Source organism: Mercenaria mercenaria, chromosome 2, assembly GCF_021730395.1.
Source record: "Mercenaria mercenaria strain notata chromosome 2, MADL_Memer_1, whole genome shotgun sequence".
NCBI classification, from domain to species: domain Eukaryota; kingdom Metazoa; phylum Mollusca; class Bivalvia; order Venerida; family Veneridae; genus Mercenaria; species Mercenaria mercenaria.
The window spans coordinates 31,568,593-31,588,137 of NC_069362.1; the positions used below are offsets into that span (position 1 = coordinate 31,568,593).

General features: G+C 37.2%; 1 protein-coding gene across 2 annotated transcripts in view; it reads right to left on the reverse strand.

The window, feature by feature from the left end:
* Positions 1-478: 478 nt before the first annotated feature.
* Positions 479-19,545, reverse strand: part of LOC123563638 (tubulin polymerization-promoting protein family member 2-like) — a 132,556-nt gene continuing 113,489 nt past the window's right edge. For both annotated transcript variants that reach the window (XM_053534077.1, XM_053534084.1), the window contains exon 4: positions 479-694. In XM_053534077.1, coding sequence (XP_053390052.1) covers positions 494-694 — 201 coding nt within the window. In that variant the 3' untranslated portion in view covers positions 479-493. The remainder of the gene's footprint in view (positions 695-19,545) is intronic.

Sequence of the window (19,545 nt, forward strand, 5' to 3'; positions counted from 1 at the left end):
TCTGGACAATAAACACTGTATAGTGCTGAAATGTTGCACAGGTTTACTGGTACGAGAATTACAATGGAATTCTGAGTATTGCAGACTTACACCTTTACTTGCAATTTTAGTTTAGAGTAAGAATTTAACAGTTCAAATTAATGCATAGAATAGCACTGGTGTAAGCTGATAATGGTACAGTTATGCATATAGGCTAATGTACTTGTATTCTCAAATTAAAACAATTGATTGGTAAAAACTTGAACATCCTACTGATGAAAATATAATAAAATATGACTATAATATGGAACGCACTTTGAGGAGTTTTGCTTAAATGATGCAATAAGTTATTTAAATACAATGTGAATTGTGAACGCAAACTACAGCTGAAGAAAGCGAATTCTGGTTAATGTATTTTGAGACCCATTCATTTTTTATTTTAATATAGCTGGTAGACACGTTTTCCATCTCTGAGTATTTAGATTACTATAGGACCTGTTGAATTATTCACTGCTTAAACATGTTCAATTTTAGTTCTTCCTTTCTTCGAATGTTCCTTGCCCTTGTAACTTGCCACATATCCTGATTTCTTGCCCTCATCAGAACGCCCTACCTTGCCACGCCCTTTACCCGCCTCGTCTAAACGTAATTTGTGTGACCCAGTGTATTTGGTGGTGTCTGTAAGTCCTTGCACGTTACCAGTGGCTGACTGTTTCTGGAAGGAATGAAAACATCATAGATATTATTTGCTTCTTGTGCAGTTCAAGAGATCTTATATTGCCAATTTAATGATAATTGCTACGTCTAGTTACTTCTTATTTCTATAAAATTATAATGCCCCCCACCACTCCTGAAAATTTCGGGAAAGATGGGAGTGGGAAGTGGGTAGTGTATATAATTTTCGTCTTTTCATTCCGACCGTAAATCTTTGTCCACGTAACTCATACAGTTTGCAAAGGATAAAATAATTTGACCCAAACTAACAGAAATGCATTACTATGAAGTGAACTTGCGCACATTTTCCTCTGGCCCTCTGTAATTTTACAGAATGATGTATATTGTGCAATAGTAATGCCTTGTCCGTATACCTCCTGCAGATTTCAAAGGATCTAGTCCAAACTTAAAGAAATATATCATTATCAGCCCTTAGCCTGCTGGCGAGTGATTCTGCCTTTGCGACCAGTGCAGACCAAGATCAGCCTGCACATCCGTGCAGTCTGATCATGGTCTGCACTGTTCGCCATTCAGTCAGTATCTGTTTGGTAAGCACCCCTTTTAACAGTTAATGATACTGTCCAAATTGAAAGATGGACAAGTTCATTATAGAAATTTAGCAGGTTATGGGTTAAATAAACGTGAACAAAATTGTCAGGATGTGAATGTACCCTACATTGTTTAGTTGTGCCAAAACCCTACACTGTTTAGCTGAAATTTTGAGTGCTGTATATTGCTCAATACTGATATAATCCTTGTTTTAGCAAGTGACCGAGTATCGCAGTGGCAATACAGAAGTCCCCTACCTGTATAAAACTTTGTTAGTGTTCGTCCCTTGTGGTTGTTGGCAACATTGGTAAGAATAAAAATGCTTCAAGGCATTTAGGAGGTAAGGAACAAAAACTATTTTTACTTAAATTTCAATAGTGACCTTGACCTACAAGCATAGATCATGTACGCGACACAATGTCTCATCATGGGGAACATTTTTGTGCATACTAAGATAATCCATCAATACACATAAAAGATATAGGGCAGAAACAAATTTTTACTTGACCTTCAATAGTGACCTTGACCTTTGACCGACCACCATGGGTTATGTGCGCGGCACATAGTCTAATCATGGGGAACATTTCTGATTAGTAATAAAACTATCCTTCAATGCAATTAAAAGTTATAGGGCTGAAACTAATCTAATTTTTACATGACTTTTAACAGTGACCTTGACCTTTAACCGACAAGCATAGATCGGAGGGCATTTCTATAGTCTCCTCCGGTGTTCCACCGGTAAGGGACTTATAACTCCGCTTACAGTTTTAAAGGGATCTGGCTCAAACTTAAAGAAAGTATCACTATAAAATTCACTCTACGCATATTGTCAGGACTGATTGAAATGTATCGTGTATCAGTAAACGACAGAACTGAAATGCTATGAAGCGAGCTTACGCTTTTTGTCAGGAATACATATACCCCAGTATAACACCATACCCCTAATAAACGCATATCCGCTTTACTTGCAAAAAAACTACATTTTTAATATATTGCTAATATAAAAGTACAACCATATACCGCGATATATAGGTTAGAATATACATGTACTGGCGTATACACCAGAGTAAACACCCCTCAATAGAAACACCCCTCCTTTTTATATTGTCAATACACATATTCATTACTTCAATATACCCGAGTATAAGTACTCCGCAACTAATACATGCACCCTCTACATCTTTTTTGCAAAAAAAGTATTTGCAGTACTCCTAGATAATTATTGATTTATCTCCTCTTTTTACACTTAAGTTTAATTAAGTACTGAACAATTGTACATGTTTTATATGTAAGGAAGTATAATATAGAGGAAAGTTTAAATTGTGTAGATCAATGAGCATTCTCCATAGTGTAAATCATTCGTATGAGGCACGTGCTTTGGTCCAAATTCAGTGATACATTTCATAATTTGGCTCTCTATAACTATTTAACACTAATATCAGATCTGTTTTCCCAATATATTCCAAGATATATGATTGATAAGTATTAACGCTAGATCAGAAATGTTATCAATTCTAGAGATAAAACTGGGCAAAGCAAAACTTGTGTCAGTCTTTCAAACGATAAAGTTATTTGTAGAAAACCTTCTGGCTGTTCTCGTTTTATCTATGCATGTACATCTTTACTGGTTATTATTTGTTTTAGATCTTATGTCATTATGTACCTTGCCTTTCTCATTAAATCACTATATTCCTATTTTGCAGACTTATACTTATAAATGATATTACCATTTAAATAGCTGTTCAAAATGTGTGGATGCATCACAACGCAAGTTTTTTTTTTCCATGGGCAATTTCGAGAAAGATGCACATTTTACTCATGACGGTGTAAATAATCGTAGACAAATGACCGTTGTTACCTCTGAAACGCTCCGCTTTTTTAGTCATAATATTCATTTAGGATAGGTATCAGCTACATATAGCTTCTTCTAAGGAAATGCATTTGGACTATTAACATTTTTACTTTTCTACAGTTTATATCTTTGACTATATCACCTGTACATACAATACAAACAAATTCAAAACTTTGAATAATTCGTCCTCCATCTCTGATTAATATGGGGAAGTTGGCAGTTACTTGTGGAGAACAGGTTTGTACTGGCACAGAATACAGGAACACTGGTTAGATTAACTGCCCGCAGTTGCATAACTGAAATACTGTTGAAAAATGGCGTTAAACCTAAAACAAATACAACTACGAACACTGTTTTTCACAATTACTTATATAGTAGGAGATACAAACTTCACAACATAGGCCACCTTTAGTAGATTTTATTTTTTCCTAGTAAGTCTGTGGCATTCAGTATTCGCTATGCTCCGACATGCATCTCGTTCATGAATGACAAACAAAATGTTCTTTGTTTCCCTGTATAACATGTTAATCTAGGCTACCAATGTAACTGATACGCATGAACTTACGACAGTTTTAATTTTTGGTCCTGTGGATTGTATTACTTTTTCTTCCAGCTTTTCGTACATTTCGTTTACTTTTGGATCATCTTTACCCAGCTTGTCATTATCTGTTTTAAGCTTAGCAAACTCGTGTGCAGTAAATTGCAGGAATTTCTCACAATTACCTTTGTTTACAATTATGTGCCTGCGAAAAAAAGAGTATTCTTTTTACAAATTTATCATTTTCACTTGTGTGATTCAATAAGAGCTCCTGAAGCTAAATAAGTATACAATATGAGTCTGTACATTTTAAAAGTTTGTAAACGTTAAGTATTTACAAATTAAAAGTGACATATATTAGGCCAATACAGTGTCTTTAATGCCTAAACACATTTGATGTATTAAGAGTTTATATCCAGTTTTGTTTCTACAGAGTAAGGTAAATATTCAGTTTTTCAAACTATACTGAAAAGAGATATATTGAAAAAGTTTGCGGATGAAGTTGTGAAAACACATTTATTCAAGGAGTGCCTAAATTGTCCACCAGTCTGCAATATTGCTGTATTATACAAAAACGGCACGAACTTCATGTGGGGAAAAATAGGTCACTTAGTTGCGATGGGACTTTAGATTTCAAATAGAAGCACACACGTTTTGTTCGTGCATAAAACACGTTTTTCATACATGTATAAGGTCACTGCAGTACATGGTGACATATAATTGACTTTCTGCTCGAATCATGTGTAAAATAAGGAAATACATAAAAGATTGAAATTTAGGAAGAAAATCTTTAAAAATGAAAGGATGAAAAGTCTGCTGTTATAATGTCAATTAAGCGTATAGATATGAAAAAAAACTATTATTAAAAGCAGAACGTCTATATACAGGTATGAAAAAAACAACAACATTAAAGTGAACGCACACGCGAGCCACATGTTAAATCTCAATAATGTACTTACGGTTTACTTTTCTCTTTGCACTTTGAAAACACACTAGAGTCAACCCTGTTAGTTAGAATCACTTTTTTTGAACTTAAAATGATCTTCAAAACAATCTTTTACTAATTTATTGCACGCTTTTGAGGTAAAATGGTCTTTAGTTTTAATGTCACAGAAGGCGGAAAATTTTGTTGCCAAATCTACATTGACATCATCATTTTGAGAAGATCCCCCAGATGCCGAGCCGGAAGTTTCCGTAAATCCTCCATCTTGACAGGCCGGTTTGTCGTCATCATTTGTCGCCATTTTACCTAATTTTAATACAGAATGTACTAGCTAAGCTTCATATAGATATCAGATAACAAAACCAAAATCACATAATACTTAAATTGAACGTTCGTGCTATAAATGGTTAAGTTTCAAAAATCAGTCAAAATGCTCTGATATTGGAGCGTATCTTGTATCATCCGCTGTTACTCTGAAACTTAAAAAAGTTACTAGCCACTGATTCTTGTATGTAACAAACACAGTTACAATCCTTCAAAAATCGACTGAAATTAACACTAAACGTTTAAAACCGAATTGAGGAAACTAACATTTATATCCAGTTTTCTTTATCATTTAAACTAAGAAAAGTGGGACGTTTTCCGGAATAAAATTTATTTGTAGTAAACTAACATGTTACCTTACCTAGACAATTGTAAGTAGATACTAAATCCTTGAAACAAAAGCGTTTTATAAACAGATGAAAATAACCTTTATATTATTGTATTCGTTTTGGCTGAATGAAAATAAATCCATTAAACATAAAACATATTACATGTAACAGTCAATTAACCACTTACGTTGTACTATATCCACTTAATCTATCATCAGCAAAGAAAATATTGCAAGCAAGAGGCGTTTCCTGGTGACTCATCGGTGAAGTTATATTTGCCTCACTGCAAGACATATCTAAGCTGCTGATGTACATGCCCGAATTTCTAACTGAACGGAAAGACATTTGACAATCCATTTATCATGTTGCGAATAAAGAAAAATGATTCATCAACTCATAAACACTTGTCCGATAATATATGTAATGGCAGAGTAAGGCAGTTGTTGCAGAGTCACAAAATGCAATGTATGAAAGAATTCAAGAACCATAAAGAATATATATGCTACATGTAAGATCATATTTAAACTAGAATGTGTCTGTAGGACACAGGGTGTGCCCCCACTGGTACATTTGTCACAAATAAGGGGCAATAATTCAAATGTTTGCAGTCTTAATGGGGTATAGCCTCAACAAACATTTTATGAAAAGGATTCATTATTCTAGGCCCTATACTTTTTGAGCTATGAGCATCACAAACAAAAAATCCACTATTTTGGCTATTTCAAGGGCCATTACTCTGTAATAAGAGCTAGGATTCTTAAGAAGAATGCCAAGTGTGCAAGGTCGCATCACGATAAAGACTCCAGCAAGGTTTCCTGAATTTACATCTAATACTTTTTGAGCTAGGCACATAATTAGGTGAAAAAGTGCATTTTTTTACTATTTCAGGGGCTATAACTTTAAAGAAAGAAGGTGGAGCCAGCCAAAAATTAGAGGTGTGCAAGTTTATATCATGATAAAGATTTATGCAAGTTTTCAACCATTTATATTTAATACTTTTTGAGCTAGGTGCGTCACAAGGTGAAAATGTACATTTTTTACTATTTCAGGGGCCATAACTCTAAAAATAGGGGGCGGACCCAAATAGGAGGTGCGCAAGTTCATATCATGATTAAGACTTATGCAAGGTTTCATGAATCTATATCAAATACTTTTTGAGCTAGGCATGTCACAAGGTGAAAATGTGCATTTTTGACTATTTCAGGGGCCATAACTCTGAAAATAAGGGCCGACCCAAATGAAAAATAGGAGGTGCGCAAGTTCATATCATGATTAAGACTCGTGCAAGGTTTCATGAATCTATATCAAATACTTTTTGAACTAGACGTGTCACAATGTGAAAATGTGCATTTTTGACTATTTCAGGGGCCATAACTCTGAAAATATGGGGCGGAGCCAGATGAAAAATAGGAGGTGCGCAAGTTCATATCATGATTAAGACTCATGCAAGGTTTCATTAATCTATATCAAATACTTTTTGAGCTAGGCATGTCACAAGGTGAAAATGTGCATTTTTGACTATTTCAGGGGCCATAACTCTACAAATAGGGGGCGGAGCCAGATGAAAAATAGGAGGTGCGCAAGATCATATCATGATTAAGACTCATGCAAGGTTTCATGAATCTATATCAAATACTTTTTGAGCTAGGCGTGTCACAAGGTAAAATGTGCATTTTTTGACTATTTCAGGGACCATAACTCTGAAAATAGTGAGCGAAGCCAGACGAAAATTGGAGGTGCGCAAGTTCATATCATGATAAAGACTCATGCAAGGTTTCATCAATTTATATCAAATACTTTTTGAGCTAGGCGCGTCACGAACTTCGGACGGACGGACAAGACCAAATCTTTCTGCCCCCACCGCTCATGGGGGCACAAAAATATTTCAAAGCCGAATTTTAAATATAGCGGCCTATTTGAAAACTCGGATTGTTTAAAACAATCTAAGTCCTGGTTCTGCTATATATTACTTCGATTCGTATATGTCTAGTATGTACACAATGTGAATGAAATAGGGGAAGCAACAAAAAAAAATGAATGTCGACGTCAACGTGATCGTGTTTAAAAATATTATAACATAGCAAAGGGGTTACACGTCCCGCAGTCCTAAATTCTCGTTTCGGAGTGCATGAATTAAATGTAACACAGTTATATCATTTCAGTTTTGAATTGTCTTTTATAGATAAGTTAACACTTGGCCCGTTCCTTAGTAACGGAAGTAAAATTTCGCGCATACACATTCTACGTAGGGAAAAAAGATATGGTCGCAGAATGTAAAGAATGTTTAAGTTCCATCAAATTACAATACTGAGTCTGCATTATAATAAATTACCACTGTAGGACAAACATATATGTAATCCTTTGCACATCGACAAATCGACAACTGCCTTGCTGAAAAATGAAAATCTTTGATAATAATCGGCATATTATAACTGATAATAAGGGTCTCGTAATGAACAGGCAATAAACTGTTCTTCAACTAAACTGACTTTCATTTGGACATACAGGTATTCAGGTTTAAATAAAACGGAAATATGATATTATCGATCAATTTAAAGCTGATGTTTTATGGACATTTTATAACAAGATCTGACTAAAAGTCGAATTGAGAAATAAAAAAAAACCCAAAAAAAACAAAGAGTAGTTGAAAAAAAAAACAATGACAAATACCAAGCAGGGAATGCCATGTTCCAAAAAACGCAGCCTCCCCTAAACGAAACCCACAGCACGCAGACGTGCACACACACACACCCACACGCACGCGCGCGCGCACACACACACACAAAGCAAATACACGAGGACAAAACGAACAAATAAAGGAACACAGTGGGGTACTGTCTAGGAACGGTCAATGGCAAAAACATCACTGGGGAGCTTAAACCAGTTTATGGTGCACGCCCAACCTTACTCTTACCCCCACAATGTTCCAAAGACACGGAACAGTGTAAATAAAAGCAATCCCCGCCAGGTGAATCTCTAATAAACGTAATGGAAACAAAAAGGCATGGCATGTAAAACACAAAAATGCTCCTGTATAAATATATAAAAAGCAAACCTTAAGAACCAAAAACATATTCTCAATGCCTTAGGAGAAGATAGAGCAACAAGAGAAACACCCTTAACTCTTAGCCTGCTAAATTTCTAAAATGGACTGATCCATCATTCAATTTGGTCAATACCATTTATTATTCGAAGGGGTGTTCACTGAAACTTTACTGACTGAATAGCGGACAGTGCAGACCATGATCAGACTGGAGGGATGTGCAGGCTGATTTTGGTCTGCACTGGTGACAAAGGCAGAATCACTTGCCGCCAGCAGACTAAAGGTTAAGGGCAGACATTTCATTTCCCTTCATGAATTTTAAAAATTAAAAACTGAAAACTTTTCGACGGGGTTATAGATTCATCCCATATGATGTACCTTCCCCACACCCACACCTAAAAGGTGCCCTATGCTAAAATGAATCCCTTGAATTATCTTTCAATTATATCCAAATTGGCGTCATTCCGTAAACAAATAGATAATTATCATATTATGAGTTTCAACAAAATCAAAGTGGCATGTGTTTGAAGGGGTGTGTGTGTGGGGGGGGGGGGGGGGGGGGGGGGGGGGCGCAGCGGTCAAATTTAACAGGGTTATGTTTTCTGGGTATGGGTTTCAAATCTGTTGTTGGAACATAACCTCCAGTTTGCTTTCGTAAAGTTTATTGTTTTAATTGTTATTAATTGATTGATTTCTGCGCACGGTATATTTTCTTGAGTTTTTAAAACGGTTATATAAAAGTATACTAGTGTTTCAGCATATAAAGATAAGATTAAGATATATTCAGTCTTGTTTTCACTTAAACTTCATTTTGAAATAAAACTTCCATCAAACTTACAAACGATTTTCTTATATATTTCATTTACAGTGTTAGATATCGTGTGATATGTTTAGCACCGACATGTGACCTATTTATCCGAATTTGCCCATACTGATTACGCCTAAAAAAATTCTTTGTTTCCGGTAACATGCTAAAAAAAATTAGGGTAGGTAGGTCGGAAAATTTTTTTGGGAATTTTTTTTTATTAAGGGAGACTTTTCGGAAATTATTTTTTTGTCAAAAATGATTACAAATAAGGGGGTTATGCCTTTAGAGCATCAGTAAGTTGATTTCTAACATCACTGGCCATGTTCAAACCATAAAAAGTGCAGTTTTGCATCTTTTTGTTAAAAAAAATGAAAAAAATATTCTCCAAGGCCATAAAAACATTAAGGGTCGGGCCAAAAATTTAGGGTAGGTCGGGATACCGGAAACAAACATTTTTTTTACGCCTTATGGTACTGATGACTTGACAAAAGTCAGTAAGTCACATCAAAGACATGTTATATGCTTCAGTTACTTTAATGACCCGGTCTTATTAGGTGACATCCCCGAAATCACGTTTTTGTCTTGATCACCAAAGTGACCTATGGCTTATCATGCTACTTGTATAATAAATGTATAATTGCGCTCAACAGCAATCCGTTTACAAATACTAAAACAGCAGCTTCAGTAACAAAGAGCCACATCCCTTAAACTTTTGTAAGAGATATAATTTAAGTCGGAGAAAAATATGTAATACAGTGTTATTTGAAGGAAAAAAACTATTTTTACAAATTAAATAAAAGATAATATGCCGTTTTCAAATGTAAGGAACAAGTATGACGTGGATATAGACTTGAGAATGCTTGCGGGAAATTAGAATAAATACGAGTCCTTAGGTAAGACAGACATAACTTAAAGACATAAATTATCTATCTTTAATCATGTCATTCTGTGCAGTACATCTTGTGATTAAAATCTCTTTATTGTTGCAATACAATTTGTGATATATTTAACAAATAATCAAGGCCTTCGAGTGGTTTATCGTCTAATTTATCATGGTTCAGAGTTCAGATGCGTAGGAATTGAACCACGAGGGCGTTAGCCCGAGTGGTTAAGTACTGAAGCATCTGAACGATGAACCGTGGTAAATTAGACGATAAATCACAAGAAGGTCTTGATTGTTTTCATTTTGACATGCTCATTGACATATTATAATAAATATTATGCTGGACTTCATTTACCCGAGGAGTAATGTATTGGACGTCATGCGGCAATTTGACGTCATAATTGACTTCATAATGCTCTCTTACCGGTCCGCGCGTCAACCGTTGTTTATCGCAGAATATACAGGGCTTGATTTCCTTCTTTGTTTAACTGGCCCCGTGTTCACAAAACATTTTTCAATCTCAGCTGAGTTTGAGTTTGAAATTTTAATATCAGTTTTACGAAAACTTCAAGCTTAAATTCCAAATGAGACTGACCATCAATATGGAATAATCACTTTAAAATAATTATAAACTGAAAATTTTGGGTTAAACATGCTATTTAGATATAAATGAGAAATTAAGTTTCATTATCAAACTCAGCTGAGACTGAAAATGTTTTGTGAACACGGGGCCTGGAAATCAATTCGAGTCATGTTAGAAAGATGATTTTATGCATGTTTACATGCGCGTTTAATTTTAATTATCTGGTTAAACAACAGGGCAACAGTAGGTGTTGTAAATCCATCTATAGAAACTAGTAGATCAAATATGGGTACAATATTTCTCGGATTCTGTACGGCGTGAAATAATATGTCGACGTTACGCAACTATTGCAGTGTTATGATGAAAACATACTTTATTTTTAATATGTGAAACATCAATACAATACAATTTCCAAGTTATACTTAATGCTTTCTTTTTACAAAAACAACTGATAATGCTTTAACGTTTAAAGTGACATTTTTGAATTGTATGAGTAGGATTTATTATGGTGCCAAATATAGATTGCACGTGAAATGCAATGTATATACTGCGTATAATCGTGCTTGTTGATTCATACTTGTTATATTGTTTAAACAAACACTTATTATGATGGTAAGACAAATATTTGATCCCATTATGGCATAAATTTTAAGTTACCAAAGTGTATATCATATCAGATTTCATAAATGAAGTCTTCGTGCTTACAGTTTTTTTTTTTTTCGTATTATTTACCATATCTCTGACAACTATCTTAACATTTTGCAGATGACAAGTCAATAAGTTACAATAAGTCAATTTGTTACAATAAGGCTGTAAATATTATCATTGTTCATTTATGATATTGTTGTAATAACTATTATTTATTATTATTATGTACAACGCCATTGAATATATCATTTATAAAAAAGGCGTTTAATCAAATTGTTCAGTTTTGTGATTACATATGTCATGTTTTGTTATTTTCCTGCATATCTGCGATGTGTCACATGTTTAATTGTAAAGCGCCTTTGAACGTATATTCCATATGAAAAGGGCGCTCAACAAATCTGGTATAATAATAATAATAATAATACTAATAATAATAAGTAATGCTTTTATTTTAACTTGGCAGCACCAATCTAAATTTTAGGTTCACAATATGCCGAAGTATTTTGCTTCTTTTTAAGTGAAGAATGATGTGTCTTGTTCTACTTGATAATGTTCTAGGGGGTAACACTTACCAGATTTCTATATTTTTGTGCGCGCACTCGGTCAGTTGACAGCAGTTATTCTGCAAGTACTGCTTACGTCATTCAAATTTTTAGCGGACTTCTGATCTGATGTATAGTGATCGTCTGGTCAATATCTTTAACTCAGACTAAGATATTGTCACCAAACTAGGCATATACCTTACATGAATAACCAGCTTTAGGTTGTATTTTGGACAGCTAGGGTTAAGATCACTGTTTGTAAAAGAAACACTTCTCAGTTAAACCGAGTCTATTATTAATTTTGCTTGGTTTCGTTGTTTACTTTCAAACGATCTTCTTTCAAATTTAATTCACTATCACAACACCAGTCTCGAAGTGCAATACGTTAACTATAAAAAGTCTCTTCTTATTTGACTCAGTGTTGTTATATCATTCAAATTTACTGTGACACACCACTTAAACCGGTGCTATGGGGGCATGAGGGTTGTTGCATATTACTGTGACACACCGCTTAAACCGGTGCTATGGGGGAGTGAGGGTGTTGCATATTACTGTGACACACTGCTTATAACCGGTGCTATGGGGGCGTGAGGGGTGTTGCATATTACTGTGACACACCCCTTAAACCGGTGCTATGGGGGCTTGAGGGTGTTGCATATTACTGTGACACACTGCTTATAACCGGTGCTATGGGGGCGTGAGGGGTGTTGCATATTACTGTGACACACTGCTTATAACCGGTGCTATGGGGGCGTGAGGGGTGTTGCATAATTATTACTGTGACACACCGCTTATAACCGGTTCTATGGGGGCATGAAGGATGTTGAATATTATTGTGACACACCGCTTAAACCGGTGCTATGGGGGCATGAGGGGTGTTGCATATTACTGTGACACACCGCTTAAACCGGTGCTATGGGGGCATGAAGGATGTTGCATATTACTGTGACACACTGCTTATAACCTGTGCTATGGGGGCGTGAGGGGTGTTGCATGATTATTACTGTGACACACCGCTTATAACCGGTGCTATGGGGGCATGAAGGATGTTGTCTATTATGCTTGGTTTCGTTGTTTACTTTCAAACGATCTTCTTTCAAATTTAATTCACTATCAGAACACCAGTCTCGAAGTGCAATACGTTAACTATAAAAAGTCTCTTCTTATTTGACTCAGTGTTGTTATATCATTCAAATTTACTGTGACACACCGCTTAAACCGGTGCTATGGGGGCATGAGGGTTGTTGCATATTACTGTGACACACCGCTTAAACCGGTGCTATGGGGGAGTGAGGGTGTTGCATATTACTGTGACACACTGCTTATAACCGGTGCTATGGGGGCGTGAGGGGTGTTGCATATTACTGTGACACACGCCTTAAACCGGTGCTATGGGGGCTTGAGGGTGTTGCATATTACTGTGACACACTGCTAATAACCGGTGCTATGGGGGCGTGAGGGGTGTTGCATATTCCTGTGACACACCGCTTATAACCGGTGCTTTGGGGCGTGAGGGGTGTTGCATAATTATTACTGTGACACACCGCTTATAACCGGTGCTATGGGGGCATGAAGGATGTTGAATATTATTGTGACACACCGCTTAAACCGGTGCTATGGGGGCATGAGGGGTGTTGCATATTACTGTGACACACCACTTAAACCGGTGCAATGGGGGCATGAAGGATGTTGCATATCACTGTGACACACCGCTTAAACCGGTGCTATGGGGGCGTGAGGGTGTTGCATATTACTGTGACACACCGCTTATAACCGGTGCTATGGGGACATGAAGGATGTTGCATATTACTGTGACACACCGCTTAAACCGATGCTATGGGGGCATGAGGGGTGTTGCATATTACTGTGACACACCACTCAAACCGGTGCTATGGGGGCATGAAGGATGTTGCATATTACTGTGACACCCCGCTTAAACCGGTCCTATGGGGGCATGAAGGATGTTGCATATTACTGTGACTTAAACCGGTGCTATGGGGGCGTGAGGGTGTTGCATATTACTGTGACTTAAACCGGTGCTATGGGGGCGTGAAGGATGTTGCATATTACTGTGACACACCGCTTATAACCGGTGCTATGGGGGCGTGAGGGATGTTGCATATTACTGTGACACACCGCTTATAACCGGTGCTATGGGGGCATTAGGGGTGTTGCATATTACTGTGACACACCGCTTAAACCGGTGCTATGGGGGCATGAGGGATGTTGCATATTACTGTGACACACCGCTTAAACCGGTGTTATGGTAGCATGAGGGGTGTTGCATATTACTGTGACATACCGCTTCAACCGGTGCTATGGGGGCATAAGGGATGTTGCTTATTACTGTGACACACTGCTTCAACCTGTGCTATTGGGGCATGAGGTATGTTGCATATTACTGTGACACACCGCTTAAACCGATGTTATGGGGACATGAGGGTTTTGCATATGACTGTGACACACCGCTTAAACCAGTGCTATGGGGGCATGAGGGGTGTTGCATATTACTGTGACACACCGTTTAAACCGGTGCTTAGGGGGCATGAGGGATGTTGCATGTTACTGTGACACGTCGCTTTAGCCGATGTTATGGGGACATGAGGGTGTTGCATATGACTGTGAAACACCGCTTAAACCAGTGCTATGGGGGCATGAGGGGTGTTGCATATTACTGTGACACACCGCTTAAACCGGTGCCTTGGGGCATGAGGGATGTTGCATGTTACTGTGACACGTCGCTTAAACCGATGTTATGGGGACATGAGGGTGTTGCATATTACTGTGACACACTGCTTAAACCGGTGCTATGGGGGCATGAGGGATGTTGCATATTACTGTGACACTTTGCTTCAACCTGTGCTATTGCGGCATGAGGGATGTTGCATATTACTGTGACACACCGCTTAAACCGCTGTTATGGGGACATGAGGGTGTTGCATATGACTGTGACACACCACTTAAACCGGTGCTATGGGGGCATGAGGGGTGTTGCATATTACCGTGACACACTGCTTAGAACCGGTGCTATGGGGGCATGAGGGGTGTTGCATATTACTGTGACACACTGCTTAGAACCGGTGCTATGGGGACATAAGGGGTGTTGCATATTACTGTGACACACCGCTTAAACCGGTGCTATGGGGGCGTGAGGGTGTTGCATATTACTGTGACACACTGCTTAAACCGGTGCTATGGGGGCGTGTGGGGTGTTGCATATTACTGTGACACACTGCTTAAACCGGTGCTATGGGGGCGTGAGGGGTGTTGGATATTATTGTGACTCACCGCTTAAACCGGTGCTATGGGGGCGTGAGAGTGTTGCATATTACTGTGACACACCGCATAAACCAGTGCTATGGGGGCTTGAGGGGTGTTGTATATTACTGTGACACACCGCTTAAACCGGTGCTATGGGGGCGTGAGGGTTGTTGCATATTACTGTGACACACCGCTTAAACCGGTGCTATGGGGGCGTGAGTGGCGTTGCATATTACAGTGACACACCGCTTAAACCGGTGCCATGGGGGCATTAGGGGTGTTGCATATTTCATTACCTCGCATGAACAGACTCAGTAAAATTACTTTTGTCGATTGCATTCTTTGCTTCCTTAGGATCGCCTTATATTTTTTTCTTAACTTTCCGAGACGAACCGATAAACTATCGAAATAGTTCTTCATTAAAAAGCTGAGCATTATTTTCAGTTAAAGATTTCAGGCATTATGTAGCCTTTTTCGGAGTGTGATTTTACGTTAGAAGATATTTAGAAGTGTAGACTTTAACCAAGTTAAGTGTTAGTTTAAATGGTTTTATGGTCTGTTCAAAACATTGTATAGGTGTCTGGTACATCGACGTCAATATCTGTATTTCAAACTGGAAATTGTGTTATGATCAGTTTCCTGTAAGCGACATTTACTGCTCATTCCTGATAACAATATAGACCTTCATATGTTAGTCTTGGGATTTCATTCTACCATTGAACCATTTCAAACATTACAAGGTAGTAACATGCCAGGTGATTGTTTAATTGTACTTTATATATACTTTGGCAACAAGTTATAACATAACAAAAGTTCCTTCTAGGGCACATCTATATAAATATATAATGATCATCTTGTAAATATTTGGTTGCAATGTCACACTGGCCATAGCTTTATCAGATCAAGTGGTCCAACGTTGTTTGAGCGGTGAATTTTACGCCGATCAGATGGAGAAATATGGCTGATACTACAAATTTCCGGAATTATAAGTATGATTTAAAGGAATTTCTACCCGTTAAATAACGAATCAAATGAAAACGATGGGTGCACCTGGAGCGCAAATGTGTCTATAATTTAGCACGTGTCTATTTAGCTGAGATTTGTGCCGTTTATTCAAACACTTCTGTACAATCCGGCGGGGGAAGGAAATTTTTGACAGTTTTTGACAATATCGTCTCAAATATAGTGTTTATCGGGAGCAAGTAACTGTTAAAACACTTTTTATGTAAAGGGCTACCTCTTAAAACAAAGCGTGTGTATTTTTATAGAATTATTCAGGGTTGTTTCTGAACAATCGGCCGAAAACCTAATGCAACGCCGTTTCGAGTGGGTCGCTATGCAACGCAATCAAGTGGATACCGTTCTGTGTCTTACTTGCGAAGTCTTATCCGTCTTAAAAACAGTTATTATTTTCAAAGCCTAACAATGAATAAATTAATTTGGAGAGTTTTATATCATCATAATGATCCCGCCATTTCTAATATATTGTACTTTTATAGTTTTATGCTCGCTTAACATTTAACATATTTTTGCGGACATTGTCAAAAAACATCAACACATAAACATTAAGCAAGGATGAACATCGAACAATATCATTAAGTAAATAATAGTAATAGTAAAAACAAGAACCAGTTCATGGATATCTATCTCCTCCACGAATGGTACTGAACTGCATACCAAAAGCGGGTTGGCTCTTTAAATTAGTATAGTTACAGTTGGTTACTTTTAGTCCCTAAAAACCAATACATTGCGATTTCATTACTGATTTGTTGTGCATTTAAGCTGTTCATTCAAAATAAATAAAGTTTGGCCCATGATAAAAGTATTGATCAGTTGTTTGTATATATTTTCATTCATAATCCTGGTGGAACGTTCATTTATTTTCAGAGAGATAAATCACAGAGACCGTTAAAATTGGCCAGGGAAAAGGCAAGATTTTATTTGTCCTCCATAAAACAGAAACGATGTAATAAAACTCTATGGTCGCCGTTTAAAAATGAAAATACAAATGAAATACAGACACCAATGAAAAAAAGTTTTGTTGGAGACAGTTAAATAGTACAACTGTAACACGTCTCTCTTAGTATTGCTAGTCCGTTTATTTTCTTTCATTGGTGTCTGTATTTCATTTGTACATTTATACATTGATACCACACCCATTAAAATCCGTTCACTTTAGCTGTGTCTATCGCTCGCTAACATTGCCTACTCGTGTATACTAATACAAAAATGTTGGAAGGTCAGCGTACGCCGTTGAAATACGGTCCTTTATTAAGAATCGTTGTATTCTTGGCATAGGGTGTAAAGACATTTTTGATGAAATATGTTCTGTTTATGGACATAATGAAATATCTTTTTCGACAGTTATTCGTTGGTTTAAGAAATTCAAATGTGGATTAGTTTCAACAGATATACACCACATGGCCGTCGGCCGAAAACAGCAACGTCTGCCAAGATGGTTGCTAGAGTGAAAGAAATAGTTGCTACTGATGCAAGATACACCACTAGGCAAACTAAAGATTCGGAACAAAATATGGGCAACAAAGTCTGGCAAAAGACCATGCATTACAAAGCGGACCATGAGTGTCAAGAAGGTAATGTATGCCAAATTCTTCACAACAGGTTGCTGTACCTAAAGGCAAATCCGTAAATTCGAAGTTTAACAAGACTAAAGATCATACAACGATTCTTGATATAGGACCGTATTTCAACGGCGTACGCTGACCTTCTTCCAACCATTTTTGTATTAGTATACATGAGTAGGCAATGTTTAGCGAGCGATAGACACAGTTAAAGTGAACGGATTTTAATGGGTATGGTATCATTGTATAAATGTACAAATGAAATACAGACAGCAATGAAAGAAAATAAACGGACTAGAATATTCGCCTGACCTTGCCCCGTGTGACTTCTTTTTGTTCCCAAGGCTTCTGGTCGAAACTTTGTGCAGCGCAAACACCTCGGTTCTGCAATATTCCAGTGTCTTCATAGTATACCTAGAAAATACTACAAAAAAGTTTCAAGGATTGGATTAGAAGACTGAAAATTTGCAAATCAGTTGGAGGTGAATACTTCGAGGGGACGAAATACAAATTTCATTGAAATCTATCAAGGATACATTTTTATGTGCTCAGATGCATTCATATTTGAACAATCCTCATAAAGAGTCAACCCGCTTTTGGCATGTTGTTCAGTACCATTCGTGGAGGAGATAAATGTCCTTGAACTGGTTCTTGTTTTTACGAACTATTACTATTATTTACTTAATGATATTGTTCGATGTTCACCCTTGCTTTATGTTTTTGACAATGTCCGCAAAAATATGTTAAATGTTAAGTGAACATTATATATATTTAGTACAATATATTAGAATTGGGGGGGGGTCATTATAATGATATAAAACTCTCTAAATTTATTCATTGTTAGGCTTTAATGATTGTTTTTTAGACGGATAAGACTTCGCAAGTAAGACACAGAACGGTATCCACTTGATTGCGTTGCATAGCGACCCACTCGAAACGGCGTTGCATTAGGTTTTCGGCCGATTGTTCAGAAACAACCCTGAATAATTCTATGAAAATACACACGCTTTGTTTTAAGAGGTAGACCTTTACATAAAAAGTGTTTTAACAGTTACTGCTCCCGATAAACACTATATTTGAGGCGATATTGTCAAAAACTTTCAAAAATTTTCTTCCCCCGCCGGATTGTACAGAAGTGTTTGAATAAACGGCACAAATCTCAGCTAAATAGACACGTGCGCTAAAATATAGACACATTTGCGCTCCAGGTGCACCCATCGTTTTCATTTGATTCGTTATTTAACGGGTAGAAATTCCTTTAAATCATACTTACAATACCGGAAATTTGTAGTATCGGCCATATTTCTCCACCTGATCGGCGTAAAATTCACCGCTCAAACAACGTTGGAACCACTTGATCTGATAAAGGTATGGCCAGTGTGAATGTCTGTTTTAAATATTGGTCATCAGTGTGTGGAACTCCAGAATCGGACACAACGACAAGACCATTCTACCTTATTGACACTCCGTATCCCCACGTTTAAGGGTGCGTTTATTTCTGTACCAAATACGAAAATACTGGAATTTTGAAAAAGAACTATATTGTTTTCTACTACCGAAAAATGTCAAGCCCGCTATTTCCAAATCATTTACGCTAACATACATGTAAGCTGTTAAATCATACAACAAAATAAATCCATTACCACTTTCAGTTGAGTAAATACGGCAATTAAGAGTAAATACGGCAATTAAGAAACACTGGCTATAAACGTTGACCCGTTTAGTCCGCATGTTGAGTACCATTCGATGCGTGAATTTGTTGCGCACAATTAGAGGGTCGCAATGGGGTTTGTTTTCACATATTGACTTAGCCTGGGAAGCCGTTGATAATATTTGTGCATTGTTAGAAGAAATCATACCTAATACCTATGCATTAAAGATCACTTAATTTGCGCTAATTAGTGTTAATTAGCATTCATCGAGTTTCTGATATTATCAACGCTTGGGGAAATCTGAAGGAGTTTCCA